Raw genomic sequence first — 19,438 nt, 5'->3', positions numbered from 1 at the left:
TCCGGCGCTGCAGAGTACAAGTGAATAAATGAATGAATAGTCACCCCGACCAGTTGTATTGTGGCCAAAGTTTTTAGAGGCGGTTTATTGAAAACAGCTTTCATATACGAACAGTGAAAAGCAAAGTAACGAGAAACTAACGAAAGAGTAAAGTCCGTTAATCATGGCAAGTAACAAAACCGGTATTGCGTTACATCTTCAAGATGGTAACGGAGCTCCGTAACGCGTTCGCTTTTTCCCAAGCTAAGAAGTAACGCTATTTCGTTACTTATTTTCGGTAACGGGCACAACACTGCTGGGTCGATAGAGACCTGCTGAGCAAATTCTGATGATGCTTCAAAAGACGGGAGCTTTTTATTAGTGTGGAATTCTGCTCCCAGCAATACAATTTTACGGATGACAAAAACAAAAAAAAACAAAAAAAAACAGTTGTGGCAGCGTCTTTAAAGCCGGTGGATGCCATTTCCTTCTTACGTAGCCTTCTGTGTTTGGTAAACATGTATCCAATTTTACGCGCGCCCGGGCATTTTTTTGAAGCGTAAGCAGGATAGAGAACGCTAGGGAGGTCGTTAGTTTCCTCCCTCGAGCTTTCATGGCATGATATATAATATCATGCATGAGGGAATGTATATGCATTATTCCTAGGGCATATCGTGCTCGATGTGTCGTCAGTTCCTTCGATCGTGCTAACAAGACATGAAAGACAACTCAGACTTCTGCTTCAGCGAGCGCGTATACACCATTTTTTGGTAATTCGTTTTTGGGGTGAAAATACTGCTGTCCTGTAGCTAGCTTTTTTTATTTATAATAAGAACGAACCTGTATTTCAGGTCTTCTGAAGTTTTAGCTACCCCGGCCATAACATATGGTATATATAATGCTCATTTTCCGCAGGTTGCTTTCGACGGTTTGACAGGCACCGTAAAATTCGACGAGCACGGTTTCCGGAAAGACTTCCAGCTGTACGTCACCGAGCTCGGTACCGATGGACTCGAAGAGGTATGTTTTCATGATTTCTTCCGTACGACTATTTGCACAATTCAGTGTGTCGTTGTCCACGGGGAACAGACGCAGCAGTATTAACATCATCCCGCAAGTGAAGTTTCTCAACAGCGATGTTCCTCCAAATTAAATGAGCTGTGCAACAATTTCAGTGCTTTGCTTAAATAATTTGGGAGTTGGTGTCTCGACCTTTCTGAAGTAAAGAGCAAAAAACCGCTTTTGCCTGCGTGTTCTAGTTTTAGAGCGCAGCTCTTAGGCGCTCGTTTCCGGCTTGAGCGGCGTCGCCGTTGGCGTCGTTGTCGCCGTCGCCGTCGCCGTCGGCGTACCCAAGGTCATCCCAAGGTCACGTGACCCCCAAGGTCACCCCAACGTCACGTGACCCCTCCAGGTCACGTGTCCCAGAGGGGTCACATGACTTCCCGAGGAGTCGCGTGGCCTCCCGAGGTCACGTTACCTTCCGAGGTCACGTGACCTTGAGAGGAGTCACGTGACCTCCCGAAGTCACGTGACTCCTCTCAAAATCACTTTAAGGTCACGTGACCCCCAAGGTGACCCCACGTGACCCCTCCGAGGTCACGTGGCCCCCTTCCCAAGGCCACGCGACCCCCCGAGGTCACGTGACCCCTGAGGTCACGTGACCCCCTGAGGTCACGTGACCCCTCTCAAGGTCACCCCAAGGTCAGGTGACCCCCTAAGGTCACCCCAAAGTCACGTGACCTCAGGTCACGCCTCCCCGAGGTTACGTGACCCCCTCCCCGAAGTCACGTGACACCCCCCCCCCGAGGTCACGTGATCCCCCGGAGCATATTAAAGAATGAGGGGAGGAGGAGGAGGAGGAGGGGTCTACCCTCCCCTCAGTACCCTTCCCCTCCTCCTCCTCAAGAGCTGCGTTCCAATTCGGCGTTACAGGGAGTTGTAAACGGCTTTCACTTTTTTATTTTAAAAATAGACAAAGGTTTAGGTTTTTGGCACCTCTGAACTCCTTCACCATCTTCCGAGTCACGTGTGCTGCGAAGTCAATGGGGGTCGCGCGGGGTTCCGGTGAAGCTCCCTTTCCAGACCCATCAGTGAGCAGCGAGAACTCATCTGCTCTCGACAGCGTGACCACGTGCTGGCGCAGCGCGAAAAATATGGTGAAAGGAAGAAAGTCTCGTTCTGGTTCCGCCCCCCCAGTCCGGCTCTGCCCCCCTCCTCCTCCGGCTTTTGGCGGCTGTTCACGGTAGCAGATAGAGCTGACGGTTTTGTGAACCTACGATAGATGGCGATTGTGGATAGGATAGATGACGGGGAATATTCTAATTTTTGCCTCGCGATTACGCATTTCGAAGAAAGGAGGTGTGTTTTCTGTCCTTTTTGACAAGATGAATATTGTGAAAAGTAGAAAATGCCAATTCCACGCAAAATGTCCATTGCGATTTCCGAAGATTTGTTTCAAACATATTTGACGGGACCACAGCCGAAACTAGGAGCCGCCAAGTTCAATCACGTGCCGGTTAGAAAGCGCGTGATGCAACCAGCCAGTGTTTGTAGGTACGCGGATTTCAGTGAACTGATACACACACCGTTACACCTCACGTGGTTTCTAACTAGTTTGTGACTGGAGCTGGTGGTTCATTTTCTTCGGCTGTAGTGCATCGTAGGGTGAAACAAAATATATACGGCGTGCAAGTTGGTCCGCTCCTTGTGCACCTCGTGCGTTTGTTTACCCCCAACGTCAACCAATGACGGACAAATTTTGCGCAGCTGCCTCGATACCGCGCGTTCCTTACGCGTTCTCTTGTTGCCCTCTGATTGGCGTACCCCTTTTTTAACGCGCGATAAAGAGCTCGTGCAGCCGAAAATCGGGCGTCCACGCAGCCACGTGTGATGTCACGCGTGTAACGTCACGAACCTATCGACCCGCTAGGTTTGGTGAAAAAACTTCCCGCTAAATTGAGCAAAACGTTAGGGAGTTCTTCTAGATCGCTTCTTTCGTCCCGCAAGGCTCTCCGCAAGCCGCAACGATATCCGGAACTCTGCAGTCAAAGCCAGCGGCGCGTATGCGCACTAGCGGCGTCTTCGTTGTGGAGAGCGTAGCATATAGTAGGAAAAACGGTCTACGAAAACTCCCAATTTTCCCGCCAAAATTTTGCGGACCATTTTCCGATAAATTTAGCGGGGCGATAGGGTCTTGACGTCACAGCCACGAGTTACGACACGCGCTACGTTACATGACGTCACACGTGACGTCATATGACATGTGACGCTACCGACTAGACAGGCACTGCGCGGCTTGGGAACGAGCGCGGGTTTCCATGAGAAGGCGTTGCTAATGGGTCCCGATAACGCTATCGCGTTCCATTCTCAAAGGTGAAGCTCAAGCGTATCCCAAGTTTTGGCTTCCAGTGCGTCAAACACGTGCATTTTAGAACACTTGCCTGCCGTGTAGTCGCCGACAGTTTAGGAAAGGCGGGGCATGGAGAGTCCAGGAGCTCTAAGCTGGACACTTGGCGAATATATCGGCTAGAAATCCGTTGGCCGTGATTGGCCAGTGCCACATTTGACCTTGGCGACGGCCAATCATAGACGCCGAATTTTTCGCTGACCGTCATTGTCAAATCTACAAATTACGACCCCGGGGGCACTAAGCTGGACATTTGGAGACAATGTCGGTGAGATTTCCGACCGCCGCGATTTTCAAGCTCCGCACTTGACCTTGGCGCTGGCCAATCACGGCCGGCAGAAATCTCGCCGACTTTTCGCCGAGTGTCCAGCTTAAAGCTCCAGGACATCTCATTATCGCTCCATAGCCAATGAGATTGCGACATTGGCCGATAAGAACGACCGAGAATCAATCACGAGATCAGACACGTAAACACGATGTCTAACCTGTCGGTGACTGCGGCATAACTTTATTCGACGTTTTCCCACGTCTGCATGAACGAATGTAGTCACCGGAAGGGCTATTTTAGCTGGTGCAATCTGAAATAAATCAGCATTCCTAATACCTGCGCGTCTTGTCAATGTCAGGTGGAGAAAATAAAAAAAGAAAGTAGCATTGTCGAAATAGTGGCTTGAATTAAAGAGCGCAAGTCCATGTTCCTATAAAAGCCCACGACGAACACAAAATCTCTTTGAATTTTTTTTAAGCTAGAGATAACGCTGCGCTACTGGATTAAAAACAATATTCGTACACACAAAAAATACAGATAAAACAGCTTGGCAATGCTCACCTTTTTTTTTCCAACACGTATTACGCGGCAATTGTGGAGACTTCTTTCCGTTTTTACGCTTATTCTTATATACCGTCATATGTCTGGAACACAGCGAAGGTTCTTTCTACTCTTAAAATGCAGGGGGTGAGCCTATCATTGTCACTGACAAGCTATAAGAACGCCAAGGAGGGGTTTCAGTTGACCCACCTCTAGCGCATTTCACTAACCTTGAGCAGGTGACATGTGAACGACGAAAACGGGCGCAGCGCGGAGCCACGTAAAAGTTTCTGTTATACTCAGACGCCTAACACAGCAACCGCAGCGTAGCGCAGAACGTGCACGTTTCATTAACCGTCGAGCAGGAACTCGCTATCTGCGACAGTCAGTATCCGTGTGCGCTGCGCTACACCGCGTTTGCTACAGCAGAGCCTTAACAGTCTGCATGGCAAGCGGTGCAGGCGTTCCTGTGTCACTTCCTCACGGCGCCGACGCGTCGCTCGGGTCTGGTCGGTAGAGAAAGTTTTCCCTCTCCTTGCCTCAGGGTTTCGATTATTATGTTTGGTAACCAGCTCGCCTTGCATACATTCGCTCCTTGCCGCGCACACAAAGCCTGTACGAGCTGCGAGGAGGTGACGAACGCGTTGGTCGTCTGCGAGTGGCTCCGCCTTTCCGCCTGATTTTCGTCTTGCCACGCGAAAACAAAGCGCATGCACACTTGAGTGCAATCTCCGCCGGAGGCGTCCGCCATTAAATTTAGAAGAGAACTCTCCCCAAGGTTTACATGGACCCTCTCTACTTCTATAGGCTCTCAAGCCGCGCGCAGCCACGCAGTCCGACTGTGGTGCGCCTAGCGGTGAGCGGCAAGCGCCGCGCGGCGCCCAGTTTTACCGCTCACGTGTGCCCGCCTTTAGTAACGCTTATAGCGAGTTCGTTTCACGGCACTCGTGTCCACGCGTGCCCACTCGTAGCGTGGAGTGAGTTCGTTTCGGCCGGTACTCCACGAGTGGTTGCACTCTCCGAGTTTGTTTCAGCGGCGGCACCCCACGCCTACATGCACTCGCTGCACCGTGAAAATCGAGCGTCCGCCGAACTGGAATCCCGTCATGCCTCGCTCCGGCGAGGAGCGGGAGCAAACGACAAGGGTTCGTCTGCTACGATGTGTCATTCGTACGGCAGAGCCGAAAGGAAAACAATGTTGATTTTCTGAAAGAAATCGTATCCCGCGGGCAACGGAATCAAACGCGAGCTTGAATTGTGAGCGTCTGCTGTTTCATGAAGGAAGCAATCGGCACCCCGTGCTCTATTTGCAAGCTTTTAGTCGCTCTGTTGCCGTAGAGACGCTGAAATATACCGGTGTGCAAAGAAATGCTCAGAGCAAACGCATCAGCGGCCCCCGATATCCTTATCACCATCCGTGTGCGGGTGAAAAATTTAACATTTGTCGGCAAAGCTACCCCAGCAGAAACCTCTGTGTGAACAATAAGCATCCGAGAAAGCCAAACACAGTGACTTTACCAGAGTCTTGGGCAAAGCCATCATGTTTAAAATTTAACTATTTCAGCTATCTTGCGCCGTCGTATTTTGTTTGAGAAAGCTACCGTTCTCGACGCCCTCACCAAGGCTAAAATCTGATCGACCTGTAACGACAATCGAAATCAAATGTCCCACCAAACTTTTTGCTGGATATTCCGACAGCCTAGTTTTAAGCCTTACCCTTTCAGTGGCTCACGCATAATACCATGCTCAAACGGATCAAGCCTCTGCGCGGACAGCATCATCAGATTTCTCCAGTATAAACGGCTATAAGAATTGAAAGATCGCATCCATTTGCTTTGTGCTCAGCTGGTTCCGAAAATTTATGCCGCCTGTTAATATCTCTACGACCGCCGAGTTGCTTGAAGTCATCGGAAATAAAAAGTACAAGTTGCAGCGACCAGCGTTTATAGATAAACGTTGGCAGCGAATGCACTCTCGAACAGAAAGGCGCTAGTTTCAGTTTGAAGTCGGTACTCTTTGTACAACATAGATGGCGAGAGCATCAGTCTTCTGAACTCGGTGCATTTGGCAAGTTTGTTTGAGGCCAGCTTTCCATGCGACACTCCGCGAGTGCGATGTATTCTGAGAGAGAACTCGAACGGTGCCGGTGCGTGTGAAACGAACTCGCTATTAGACATCTTCTGATCTTTGAGCGTGCCAGCAGCAAAATGACGGCGGAATTCAACCAAGGCGTGCTGGAGGCGGGAATTTGAAAAGAGGCGCTCAACCAGTCAATTACCATATAGCGAGGACATTTGGTTCATCGGAGGGAGTATGCCAATTGTGCCATGTGCCCAGCGAGCCAAGTGTGCCATCGAATGCAGTGCGCCAATTCCTGCATTCGCGCGATCAAGGCAAAAGACAATATGTTGTCTTGCGTTACTTTAGAACAGGGCTGTCAAATATGCGGCCCGCGACTCGGTCAGAAGAATCTCCCAAGTAACAAGAGGATACGAATCCCCGTTCTCATGTCACGCGCGCTATATGTGTCGTGAATAATGGTCTGTTGTAGTTCACTTACGCTCGAAGGGTATCTTTGCTCTTAAAACAGTCTCAAATGTTTTTGACTATTATTTTTTTTTTTTTGCACTGAGCATTGCTTTGTACCTTTTTTAGCTTCTCGGATTTCTTTCATATAATTCACCTGTACGACAATCCTACTACCATGCTACAAGCACGAACGTTTTGGGACGCATTTCAGCTGCACGATGACGTGGAACGTATTGAGCTGGAAGTTTCTCACCAGGGCCGGTTTTCTCGAAGCGATGGTAAACCCATTTTGGTAAACCACGGTGCCTAGGAAGGAAAAAGTACCTAAGTACTGTAATAAACGGCTGGATATAAAACAATAATTATTTTTGATTGGGCAGTAAGATGCGCCATCTAACGGTAAAACAAGCCAGTCATTTTGTTTATCCTTTTTGTCCGCTGGTTGTTATCGATCTAGTATGGTATTTTAAGTCAAAATATAGTAATGTTGTACTTGAAAACCAATTTATTTGATTCAGATGGTACGAAGAAATTTTAGCTACTATGCTAGAGTTTAATATTCGGAAAAGTAAGAAACATTTCCTTCAATATGTTTCGCCATAAACAACGCATAAATTTCCCTTGTGCTTTCCAGCCTGGCAACACCGGTGCTGTAGTCTCGTTTTTGTTCCTTGCGACGCACGTTTCTGCGATTCCTACTGATCTCAACTTTTTGCCCCTTTTTCCTTTTGCCCAACCGATCCACCGGTGACGGGGAGCTAAGCTTCTCGTCACCGTTGAATTGGTGGCCACCGGGGATATGCAGAAACCTCGATGCTGTCGGCATACTGTCGGCGCACTGCGAACAAAAAAACAGTACAATGTACCAGCTGTTCACCCGGAACGAAGAATTTATCGAGGATAACCCCTTTCTTCGCAAAGTAATCGCTGCTATTGTGTTGGCGTGCATAGTGTAACAAATTAAACGTGTTAGTGTAAATATATACAAACACTCGTTCGCAAAACATTTTTTCACTCACCCTGAAAACACTTGCAAGGCTTATGTACCGTCATGTCTTGGATCCCGGACTGCTGAAGAGTGATGCGTTCGCGGATTGCTGCCGTCGGTTAGTTTAGTAGTCCCTCTGAGCTACCGCTTTGCTTGACGTGCTAATAGGTTGATGGTGCGTCATTAATATAACAGCCGGATCGAAATGAATGTTCAGCAGAACCTAAACCTAGAAGAACTATTAGCCCTCATCAACGTTACTAAACACCCAGTTGGGAAACTCCCATAGAGACAGCTTTGAAAAAGTCGCCCCAATCTGTCTCCGAGCACCGAGCTAATGACGAACACAACGCCACCATTTCTCCCGCAGCGGCCTCTCGAAGAACTGCACGTGACTTCTATTTTGGCTTTAAGAACAGATACACGGTATGGGTTACAGGGATGCCACCGCCGTCTCCCCGCCGGACGCGCCGCGTTCAACGACCGACGTTAAAATGCACCTAGGTCATGACGTGCTACCTGAAAGGCCCGCTGAGGCATAGTTGTATGAAAACAATATTAATTGTTCCGCAAAACCTTGCGAACTAAAGATGATAAAAACATCACGCGCCCATCATTTAGTACTAAACTCCAATAAATTTCATACAAAAAGAGTCTTTTCCGTTTGTTTTTACGCAAAAACAGGCTTTCAAAAAGCTCATGGTGACCACAGTACAGACAAACGATAAAGAGTGGCGGTGTTGTCGCATTTAGCTCGGTCTCGGTGGACGCCAGCGGCCCAGGTTTCGACGACGAGTTTCCCAACTGAGTGTTTTAGTAACGTCGACCCTCATTAAGTGACGTTGCGGCCATTTTGCTTATAGGTACTGCTCCTCCCTCGGCGCCCCTGCTCTCCCAGTCACGTGACCTAGAATTCCCTCTTCTAGGGACAATACTTAACTTTAACCCACGGTTCGCGTTCGAGAAAACGGGCCCAGGAGTAATTCCCAAGATAAAGCCATAAGTTCGGGTTTCTAGCAGTCAACAAGTCCCATTAATACATAACTGTACTATAATGCGGCCATAAAAGTCTTCAGGCTTGCGAAAACTTCGTTTGAAAGAGCCTTTTTTGAGACACGCTGAGTGTGTTTAATTCCCGAGTGACTTCAGGAACACGGCAACGACAGGGTGCTTGCTGTCTTGTTCTAGTGAAACATGAAAGCTCGTTGAAGAGAAAGTCAGGGCGCAAAGGAGCTGGTGAAGTTAGACTTAACACAACCCTGAGACTGCAGGTGAGGAAAAGACGACACACACACACACACATACAAACACACACGCGCACGCGCACGCGCACGCGCACACACACGCACACACACACACACACACCCACGCCCGCACCCACGCACGCACGCACGGACGCACGGATGCACACGCGCACGCACGTACACACACGCACAGACACATGCACAAACGCGCGCACACACACACGCACAAACGCACACACACACGCTCACACGCACACGCGCACACGCACACACGCACACACGCACACACGCACACACGCAGAGATGCACACACACAGTGTGTGTGTCACCAAAAGCAGTCGTATGAAGAAATCAAAACGAGTGTTATGATTTTTGTATACCACTGCTTTAGAAGAAAGCAGTTGTATATAGAAAAAACGAAGAGTTTACGGAAAGCAAAGAGCACGAGGTCCCTTGTATAGGAAGTCTCAAATGTGCCACTAAGAGACTCGGCTTCTTTGCTTCGTGATATCCACTAATATGTTGATTATTTTTACTGAGAGGGCCGACGGAGGGCCGGTCTCTCTGGCCCCCATATTCAGATTAGTTTGAGACACCTGCTGTAGGGTATATAAAAATGATAGACCGCTTTAACTTCGAATGCGTCCTCTCTATATAGCTATCAAGAATTATGGAAAACTTGTCTTTATCTGACAGATAAGTTTGATTTCAGATTGGAACGTGGTCCCCGACGTCAGGACTCAACATCACCAAGGACGAGGAGGAAAAGGGAGATGATGTTGTACTTCGTGTAGTGGTAATCTCTGTAAGTTTCGTATTGCATAAGTATAAAAGTAAACTATGGTTCGCACTGTATTGGGAAGACCCAATCCGCTCAAAGATATACAAGCGTCATTTGCAATGTCGTTATTGAATTAGCAAAGTTCATATAAATTAATATTGTCCCGCATAGCAGCTTCATAACTATGCTGCTTGATAAATCTAGGCCACTTTATTATTACTGCTAAAGCTACATTATCCCAGTAAGTCCAAAAAGATTTGCACTGCAATTTCGATTTGGATTGCCCTCTCGAGATTTTTCACAATGGTCCACATAAACTAATGCTGATATTCATAGGGCTTCCTAGAGGTCAACAAAACAATTTGTACTCGACACAATTTGTTATTTTTTACCATTCATCATCCAGCGATCACAAATGTTCAGTATAGATAATCACGCCTTGTCATTTCGGAATGGCGTATATGTTTATTGGGAACGACGAACGAGAGAAATAAAAAGAAAGGGAAACAGCAAGACAGCGAGTTCATGAACGAACACAATGGGCAACTTTCAACTTAGCATGTATGGTAAATATTAAAGTGAGCATACGGAATACAGGGAAACTATAAAAAAACGTTTTCATCTCGTCAATGCAAAAAGTAAATAAAAAGAAAGTATTTAAAGCTCTTTAGGTTGTATAGCTGCCGTGTCCTTATTACATCACCTTAATAAAACATAAGGGGATATTAAGATAGTATTTTCGTAAAAATTACTAAAGTTACCGAAGTTTTATTTATAGTTGGGCAGTCTCTTACTTACGCCAATACAATTTAGGAAATACGTCACTACGTCTGCCAAAAAATTAAGACAAACATTGAGACTTTCTAAATTTGTTTTCATGATTGAGTGCTTAGGCGTCGCACTAGGTAATTTTCTCCGCGCTTACGAGCAGACATTTAGTTGCCTGCAATCACGTTTCATGTAATATACGGCGTTGAGTTAGCAACAACTGAAAACTCAGTATGAATTTGCGAGATTGCATGTTAGAATAATCTCTGAAACAAACCAAGCCCAGCCTGACGAATAGCACATATCTCGGTAGCTTGCTGTCCAGAATGCTTCAATTTTCTGACAGGTGGCACCTGAATGTTTACGCCATAGAATGTCGCTCGCAAAATACGCTACGTTCTCATTGCTTGATATTACATTGTTACAACTTGAACGCAAACATAAAGGGAGCCTTCAAGCAAAGAAAATATGAACATAACGTTATCTTTTGTTTATAGACATTACTACCTTTTCGTGGGAGGCATCTCTGACGGGGCTTCTACCCTAATAATATACAAAGCACAAAAAAAAGTTTGGCAATGTAAAAAACAAAAACAAAAAATGCAAGAAACAACTAAGATAATTAAGCTCAGTTATGAAGACTCATACTTGCTTTTCGGGGGTATGATGGACTTTTGAAAAAGCACCTAGGCAGCGCGAATCCAGCCAAGTATTGAAAATACAATTTTAAACAGAATATCAAAAGTAGAAATAAGCAAGCACTTTCATGGGTCCTTTTTCTACTTTACTTGTGTACTGGCAAATAATCACACAATGTGTACGCTAGCACCAGTAAGTGCCTCTCTCTCTCACTCTCTTTGAAAGCTTAGGTTTCAAATAAATCAAAAGCAGCGCAGTATTAACGACAACGTAATTTATTTTGAGTGAATACCTAAATATCCTTCATTTACTGACACATGTATAAATGTAAGCAATTCAATATATATGGCGAGAAGTAAGAAGAGTGCAATAACTTTTAGGGAGAGAAATTTTACAGGCGTATATTTTTAGGCAATACAAGGCTTTTTTTTTTTTTTTTTTTTTTAACAAACCTCAGAGCACGTGAAGTGCTAATAACGATTGTGATGGGATTAGCCAAAAATAATCACAAGATACTGACAAGCCTTGACTTAAAAACAGTCGTTTGCTGGGGCGCACTGATTCTAACCCATATGCACATTCAAATGCTTATTGTGAAGATCAGTATAATTACGTAAGTATTAGGAGATGCTTACATACTCAGCGCAACAGATTCGAATCCTGTGTTCAGATAAGACAATTTGTTCGCTGCTCTCAATTCATAAATTCTGTTGATTAGGTTTAGCGTGCTCTTCGAGAAAATGAATGTGACGTCTTTGTTCACAAAAACCTCATACCACATATGTGCCCGAATAGGAAGATTTTCATTTCTATATCAAGTTTTCTTTTTATATCTGCGGTCACCCATCAACTGCGACAAACTAGTTTGTGAACGACGTCCCGTAAATATTTCATTCTAAAATGTGTCTGAACTATTCTTGCCAAGTGAAATGAGAACCACTCGTCTTGGCTCGCAAACAGCTTTCTTGTTAAGCCCTTCTATTTGACTTGTATCCTTGTCTCATCACCGAGATGCTTCCAGAGTCGCATGCCTGCACTTATCCCACCCACCGTTCAATCTTCTATTCAATCGTTTCGGGTCTGCTTTATTCTGCCTTCAATGTACTTTAATCACCCGTCTGAATGAAGTCAAGCAAGAAGACCCGGCCAAACTAATCGGTCCGTCTTTCATTGGGGGCATGTGTCGCTTGGGCTTCTTTCAGAGCAGACCGTTCGTTATAGTGAATAACGACGAGGACGGTTCGCCCAAATTCAGCGGCTTCTGCGTCGACTTGCTGCAAGAGCTGTCCGCGATGCTCGACTTCAAGTACGAGCTCCACGCATCGTACGACGGAAGGTACGGATCGCTCCAAGAGGACGGACAATGGAACGGGATGGTCGGAGAGCTTACTAATGGAGTAAGTTAGTCATATCTTTTGTGCGCTATCTTGTGACTTGCAAAAATCATTTCTTTTTTCCTTTCGTGGTATTTGTTTATATTCAGAGGATAAATTGCTGATAACATTTTATGAAAGTTACAATGTTAATTTAGAGTAATTGTTTATTTTTGATTACCATACCTTCTTTATTTACAGAGCAATACATTTGAGGTGAGGTGTGCGAAGGAGGGAAGCCTTTAGGGTATAAGAGTTTGGTACGAGAATGAGGCAAATACAGTTCTATGGTGTCTGCTAAAATTTATTTTTTTATCTGAAGAAAGCTTCAGCAATTTTGTTTCCTTTTCATTTCGCCTGTAGTTTTGTGTCGTACTAAGTGCCATTCTAACACACAATGAGATTTGATGACTTATCAATATAAGATTTGTTCAAACCTTGTTCATACAAAACACTTTTGCATTTTTGTTTCACTTAGGTGACCTCACGCCTTTACACCTTTATATAAAAGGCATACCTATTCTATGGCACGTCTGTTGCAAATCGTAGAGCGTTATGTTAAGAAACCAAGTTAATATGTCCCTTGAAGGCGTTCAATGCACTATCGGATCTTTTTTGTGCTGCTTAAAAACAACAGTTGGCGTGTGTACGCCGCAAAAGCAGAACTGAGACCTTCGCAGTAGCTGAGCGTACAGTCACACTGAAATAAGAGGTACACTAGAACTACATAAAGTATAGGGTGTTACGAGTCGAGGTACTTACTGTAAAATTAGTAGGGAAAATCTACACTTCAAAGTTAAGCGCTCAAACGCTCATTAACTTCAAATTGTAGTGCAACAATTCACCTTGTAAAAGTTCGGGGCGCAGTTTCCTTCTTGTAAAAAAAAAACAAACAAAAACTAACAGCCAAGCTTGACCTTTTCGACAGCAGACGCCGACGCAGACGACCGAACTACTCAAAGCCTGGTCTCGTGGAGCTCATTTTTGATCTGCACACAACTCAGACGACGCCATTTTGTTGAATAAAAATAACGTCGTCGTCACCTTGATGTCCTTTCTAGGAAACGGCGCCTCAGGCAAAACTTTCCTTTAACATGGTCTCAACTTCAGGTTGCCATTACAAATATAATGAATTTAGATATAGGTGTTCACATAAAGCCTTGCAATTTCACGAGTAATATGGAGTGCAATACCTCACCTTTGGGTGAAAGCTTGAGCTCTTGATGTGCAGGTGGGAATTTCCCCAGTAGGTTTTAAAGGGAGCCCATCAATTCATGACGCCTCAGGTATTTGATATATAAAGCGAGTTCCTCCACTGAAACAAAAAAACCTTAATGAAGGTCATATTTGCCATATACCTTCAGTGCATTGCTGTTTGCCGAGAGTTCAAATGAGCAGTCTAATGCAGCTTGCGGTTTGCAGTCATAACGCCACCTAGGAACCGCACATTACATAAAGCTTTTCGTAGTTTGAGATATCAGATTTCTGGTTTCGGTAAAATGTTTCAATCAATTGAGAACTTAATAGTTTGTTCTGCTGTGGCATGATCAACGTGCCAAGAAGGTCGAAACAAAAGTCAAGGTAAAAAAATAACAGGCGTAGCGTTTTACTTGACTGGTAATTCTTCCACTACATGTGCAGGTAGTTCTTCATCTGCCAAATTACTCTTGAAAGAAAAAAAAATTCTGAGCACTAAGTCCCTCCAAAAGATCAAGCAAAAACTGAAGTTTTTTGATGGGAAGGCAGACGCTTCGCTGCTAATCCGATTATGTTATTTTATTTTTGCCACAGAATCGCTCGGCGGGATTGTAATTGGATGATTTTATCTTTTTATGCTGATATTTGTGTTTCGAAGGAGCGTCTAATCTTTTTAGCGAGTTTGACGTCTATCCTTTTTGGCACATCACTAATTAGCACCGGCTCACCTCCCACATCTACTTTGGTTTTCTTGAGGAGACCCATGTCATAGGATGCGATTTTGCAAAATTAGAGTATCCTGCAATCATCAATATGTACTCTGACATCATGAAATCAACGTATTCGGTTCGTGGGTATTGCTGGAAAAAACGTCATCTTCTGAAATACTTTGATTATTGTTGGTGAGATTTGAAAGAAAGGCTTGATATATATGCCTAGTCATATTCACTAGTAGTCTTGCTATCAATAATTTTCTAAATAAAACAACTGGCTCTAGGCTATCGGTTGTACGCTCAAAAATATTTCGCACAATTTCTGGGCAATTTGAAACTCTGGGTTCATCAATAAATAGCTCAGAGAAGAAGGGAAAAGTAAAAACGGAAGTTTATTTCACCTTTGCTTCTGAAACTGAAAGTTAAAATTTCATGTCTTTTTTTTTTTTTGGTGCAGCGGCCGCTGTTAGTGTTATATCCCCCGGATTGCCGAAGGCAAGAGCGTAAAAAAACATTCTTCCCGATATATTTGGCGGGAAAATTGATGTCACTTAACATGACGTCGCGGGACCTATAGACAAATTCAGGTTCCCCACTTAATATAGCGGAAAATGTAAGCCACGTGACCTATGGATTAGTTAATTTTCCTCGCTAAATTTTCCCGCGAAAATTTATGTCACAGGACCTGACGTCACGGGACCTACAGACAAATTCAGGTTCCCCGCGAAATTTAGCGGAAAGATTTGACGCCATGTCCACTGATCACCGGCTCTGCCTCTCCGGTCGATTTCGCGGGAAAATCGATGTCACAGGACCTGACGTCACCAGACCTACGGATGAATTCAGGTTCCCCGCAAAATGTAGCGGAAAAATTGGCGTCTCGTGACCTATGCATCATTTCAGTTTCCCCGCTAAATTAGGTGGCAAAATACGACACGACATTGCTGCCACTGTCTAAACGCATCACGTCGTGTAATCGTCGCGCATTTTTTTTTTGCTTGATCTATGATTTAGGCACTGTCAGTTGTGGAGCGGTATCCAATATCAAAAGGTTCGTCAATCTAATACTTTAACACACAGCTGCTGTGACTCCGCATACGTACTCTCTTACTTTTGTAAAAATATTGTCAACAAAACTCGTACTACAGTTTCAAGGAGCATAAGTGTAATAGACCCTCCTGTCCATTTCTTAATTAACGGGTGTTTGACTGGCACCCATTTGTGTGCGTGTCAGTCCTCCAATAGATGCAGGTCAAAGACCCCAGGTGTATAGTCGTAGAGCATTGCCTAAATAATTGACGCATTGCAAACCTATGTACGGCTGTTTGGGAGAAAAACAAACTCATTTTTTTTTTCATCAAGATGAAAAAAGAAACTCTTCGGTTAGTTTCTGCCAAATATACGCCAAAATGTAGAAAATATATAACCATTATTTAATTCGATATTTATAATGGAGTTTTACAAACTTTCAACGAGAATACAAGACGCGCTCACACTAGCGTCAGCAACTTCTCTCCATGTATTGGCAAACACTGTTGGTCGCCATTTCCAGATAGAAAACTCGCAGAATTCCTTATGACTTTCTAAGTACATCCCAAGCAGCACAGAGTTGGCCAGTCATCGGCCAATGGCTGGCAATGGTCCTTGGCCAAGTGGCCAGACAGTGGCTAGAGACTGGCCGGTGACTGTCCTTTATCTGGCCATTGGCCAATGGCCATTGGCCATCAGCCATCGGCCAAGCATTGGTCAATGAATGGCCACTCTCTGGCCACTGGCCAAAAGACCATCGCCAGACATTGGCCATTACTTGGCCAAAATCCGTGCTGCTTGGGATACGCGCGAGCTGAAAAATATTAGAATATATTCACAACCGCTAGCGCCAGATTTAGGCGGAAACGAAACTGAAGGTAATATATATAGGTGAAGTAAGCTAAATATAAACACAATGGATCGAAAAAATAATAAGTCAAAATGCGCACTGTTGGAGTTAGAATTTTATTACGATGTTTCGAGCGGAGACCGCTCTTCATCATATATATATATATATATATATATATATATATATAAAGAGAGAGAGAGAGAGAGGGAGAGAGAGTCGTGGGTGCATAAAAATATTGATTAGGCACTTGGACAGTTGCTAGTAATGGTCCCGCATCACATTGACAGATGGCGCCACGAATGCGTTCCTTGACAAATACCCAGACATAGTGCGCCAAATTCAAAGCAATTTTCTCGGTTGTTTTCTTTGCATATTAGCAAATGATGAAAAGTGTTTTAGTTTTCTTCACAGTATTATCTTATTTTTCAGCTCACGTATAGGCCAGGCGCTTGTGTGAGAAATGACTGAAAGTTTAAGCGGATACATATAGTGCATTTCGGTTTAGGATACGGTTATCTAGGACTGGCAAGGCCATATCAATTGTACCGAGTGTAAAAAAAGACAAAAAAAAATTCTCATTGCAAAAAAAATATATATATATATATAGAGAGAGAGGGAAAATTAGACCGTTTTAGTCTGCCCGATTTGAGATGAAACCTGCGATATCGGGCAGGCTGAAACGGTCTAATTTTTAATTTTGACGAAAAAATATATGATTTGGGGCCCTTTCTTAAATGAATGAGGGCGCAAACCGCATGTTCCCCAGATTTTTTTTCTCGAGTTACGACGCGTAGAAGCGGCAGTGGCAGAAACTAGTGTTTTTGCCTGCCGCCGCATGTTTGAAACCCTCTGCTGGCGCTAGTGTTTCTACACCCTCTTAACTTTCACCCCTCATTCAATAGGTACTATAAAGATACCTTGTTGTATTGAAAATTGTTTAAGGATTTGATTGTTTTCTAAAAAAAAATGTCATACTCGTCACTCCGGTCGTTTTTTGGTCAAATTTGACCAAAAACTTTGACCAAAAACTTTGACTGTACTTCAGGTAAATTTTTTTTCTTTGGCTCTACAGAAAGCCCAAAGCAAGCCCATTATAGGTATAACAATATCATTACGATCTGTTGAGTAGCCGCTCCGCTACCTTCACGTAAACGTTGTTATAAATAACAAATGTTGAAAGTTTGAAGTCGATTTTCTAAAAAACAAAATTTTGTAAATTTTTATTTTTTTAAATTTTTTTAGATATATTAGTCGACTACAAGAAAAAGAATCTAGAAATGTAATAGTTTAATTGTATGTCCTCTATTCGAGTCGCATTCACGTGAAATGTGTGAACATTTGTTATTTCTCACAACGTTTACGTGAAGGTAGCGGAGCGGCTACTCAGCAGATCGTAATGATATTATTATATCTATACTAGAAATGCTTAGGGCTTTATATAGAGACAGAGAAATAAAATGTACCTTAAGTACAGACAAAGTAATGACCTCTCAATTTGGCCAAAATTCGACCTGAGTGATGTGTTTGACATTTTGTTTTAGAAAACAATCAAACTATTAGAAATGTTTGAATACGTGAAGGTATCTTTATAATACCCATTAAACGAGGGGGAAAAGTTAAAAGGGTGTAGGAAAAGCACTAGCGCCAGCAGAGGGTTTCAAACACGCGACCTGCGACGGCAGGCAAAAACACTAGTTTCTGCCACTGCGGCTTCTACGCGTCGTAATTCGAGAACGAAAAATCTGCGGAACATGCGGTTTGGGCCCTCATTCAGTTGAGAAAGGCCCCCAAAACATTTTGTTTGTTTTCGTGAAAATTAAAAATTGGTCCCTCTCAGCCTGCCTCATATGGGAGGTTTGATCTCAAATTGGGCAGACTAAAAGGGTGTAATTTTCTATATATTTATTTTTTTCTTTTTTTGCGGTGCGAATATTTTTTTTTACACTCGGTACAATTGATATGGCCTTGCTAGTCCTAGATAACCGTATCCTAAACCGAAATGCACTATATGTATCCGCTTAAACTTTCAGTCATTTCTCACACAAGCGCCTGGCCTATACGTTAGCTGAAAAATAAGATAATACTGTGAAGAAAACTAAAACACTTTTCATCATTTGCTAATATGCAAAGAAAACAACCGAGAAAATCGCTTTGAATTTGGCGCACTATGTCTGGGTACTTGTGAAGGAACGCATTCGTGGCGCCATCTGTCAATGTGATGCGGCACCATTATTGGCAACTTTCCAAGTGCCTAATCAATATTTTTACGCACCCAAGACTCTGCGCACCACCTCTCGAGTAGAGCCGGCAGTTTTCCGAGATGGCGCGAAATGAAAGATCGAACTCCAAATGAAGTGTTAGCTTAATCGTTTTGCTCCCCGCTGAGTTCGAGTCTGGGACGTCCTTAAAATGTACAACAAATCTGTGCTGTTCAACAAGTTTTTTTTTTCTTTTTTTAAGTCGAGTATCCATAAACATATTGAAAAAAATAAGCATCTATGGCCTCCAAATGCCTCTTAGTTGCATTTATATGTTGAAATAAACTGCGTGCACAATATGTTATCCGCAGTAAAAGTTGAATTCACCGTTATTAAAAAGTTTTCGTTACACGTGTACTAAAAAGAACGTTACAATCCGTATCGAACGGCTCAGGCCACACCTATTACAATTGTAAACACAAATTTGTAGCTTTTATTTCTAAAAAACAAAACAAAAAAGCAACAACTTAATGTAGAGGTCACTTCTACAAATCAAGCTCTTGTGTAAAACTATCCGAGGAACTAGAGTAAGTACACAACTTCTTGCAATATTAAACTAATAAATAAAAAAAAAAAAAAAAACTCGCCGAGGACATTTAGATTGCTTACGTGTAGGAATGCTAAAGCATTATAATTTTGCGGATGAATTGTTTTCGAGTAAAGCTTTTACACGTCTTAAAGTTGTTTCTACCGGTATTGTGTAGGGTATGTGCGGATTCGGTGCCCGCTGCGCTCCGGCGGTGATATAACGCTCCGCCATTGAGCAGGCGCGGCGCCCCCGCCATCTTCACGGCTTCCGCGACGACGCATCTGGGTTGCTGTGCTTTTCTTTGTGGTTTATTTCTCAGATGCGTCCGCTTTGACCGCTTGATGATG

At 44.0% G+C, this 19,438-nt stretch overlaps 1 protein-coding gene across 1 annotated transcript in view; it reads left to right on the top strand.

The window, feature by feature from the left end:
• The window catches only part of LOC8042348 (glutamate receptor ionotropic, kainate 2), a 132,004-nt gene that overhangs the window by 92,942 nt on the left and 19,624 nt on the right, over positions 1–19,438 (top strand). Inside the window, exons 8-10 of the mRNA XM_029986051.3 lie at positions 895–999; positions 9,667–9,759; positions 12,345–12,539. Of these exons, the coding sequence (XP_029841911.2) occupies positions 895–999; positions 9,667–9,759; positions 12,345–12,539 (393 nt within the window). The remainder of the gene's footprint in view (positions 1–894; positions 1,000–9,666; positions 9,760–12,344; positions 12,540–19,438) is intronic.

The sequence above is a fragment of the Ixodes scapularis genome, unplaced genomic scaffold (assembly GCF_016920785.2).
Source record: "Ixodes scapularis isolate PalLabHiFi unplaced genomic scaffold, ASM1692078v2 PGA_scaffold2__306_contigs__length_199485367, whole genome shotgun sequence".
Lineage (NCBI taxonomy): Eukaryota > Metazoa > Arthropoda > Arachnida > Ixodida > Ixodidae > Ixodes > Ixodes scapularis.
This window is presented reverse-complemented; position numbering and strand designations above follow the sequence as displayed.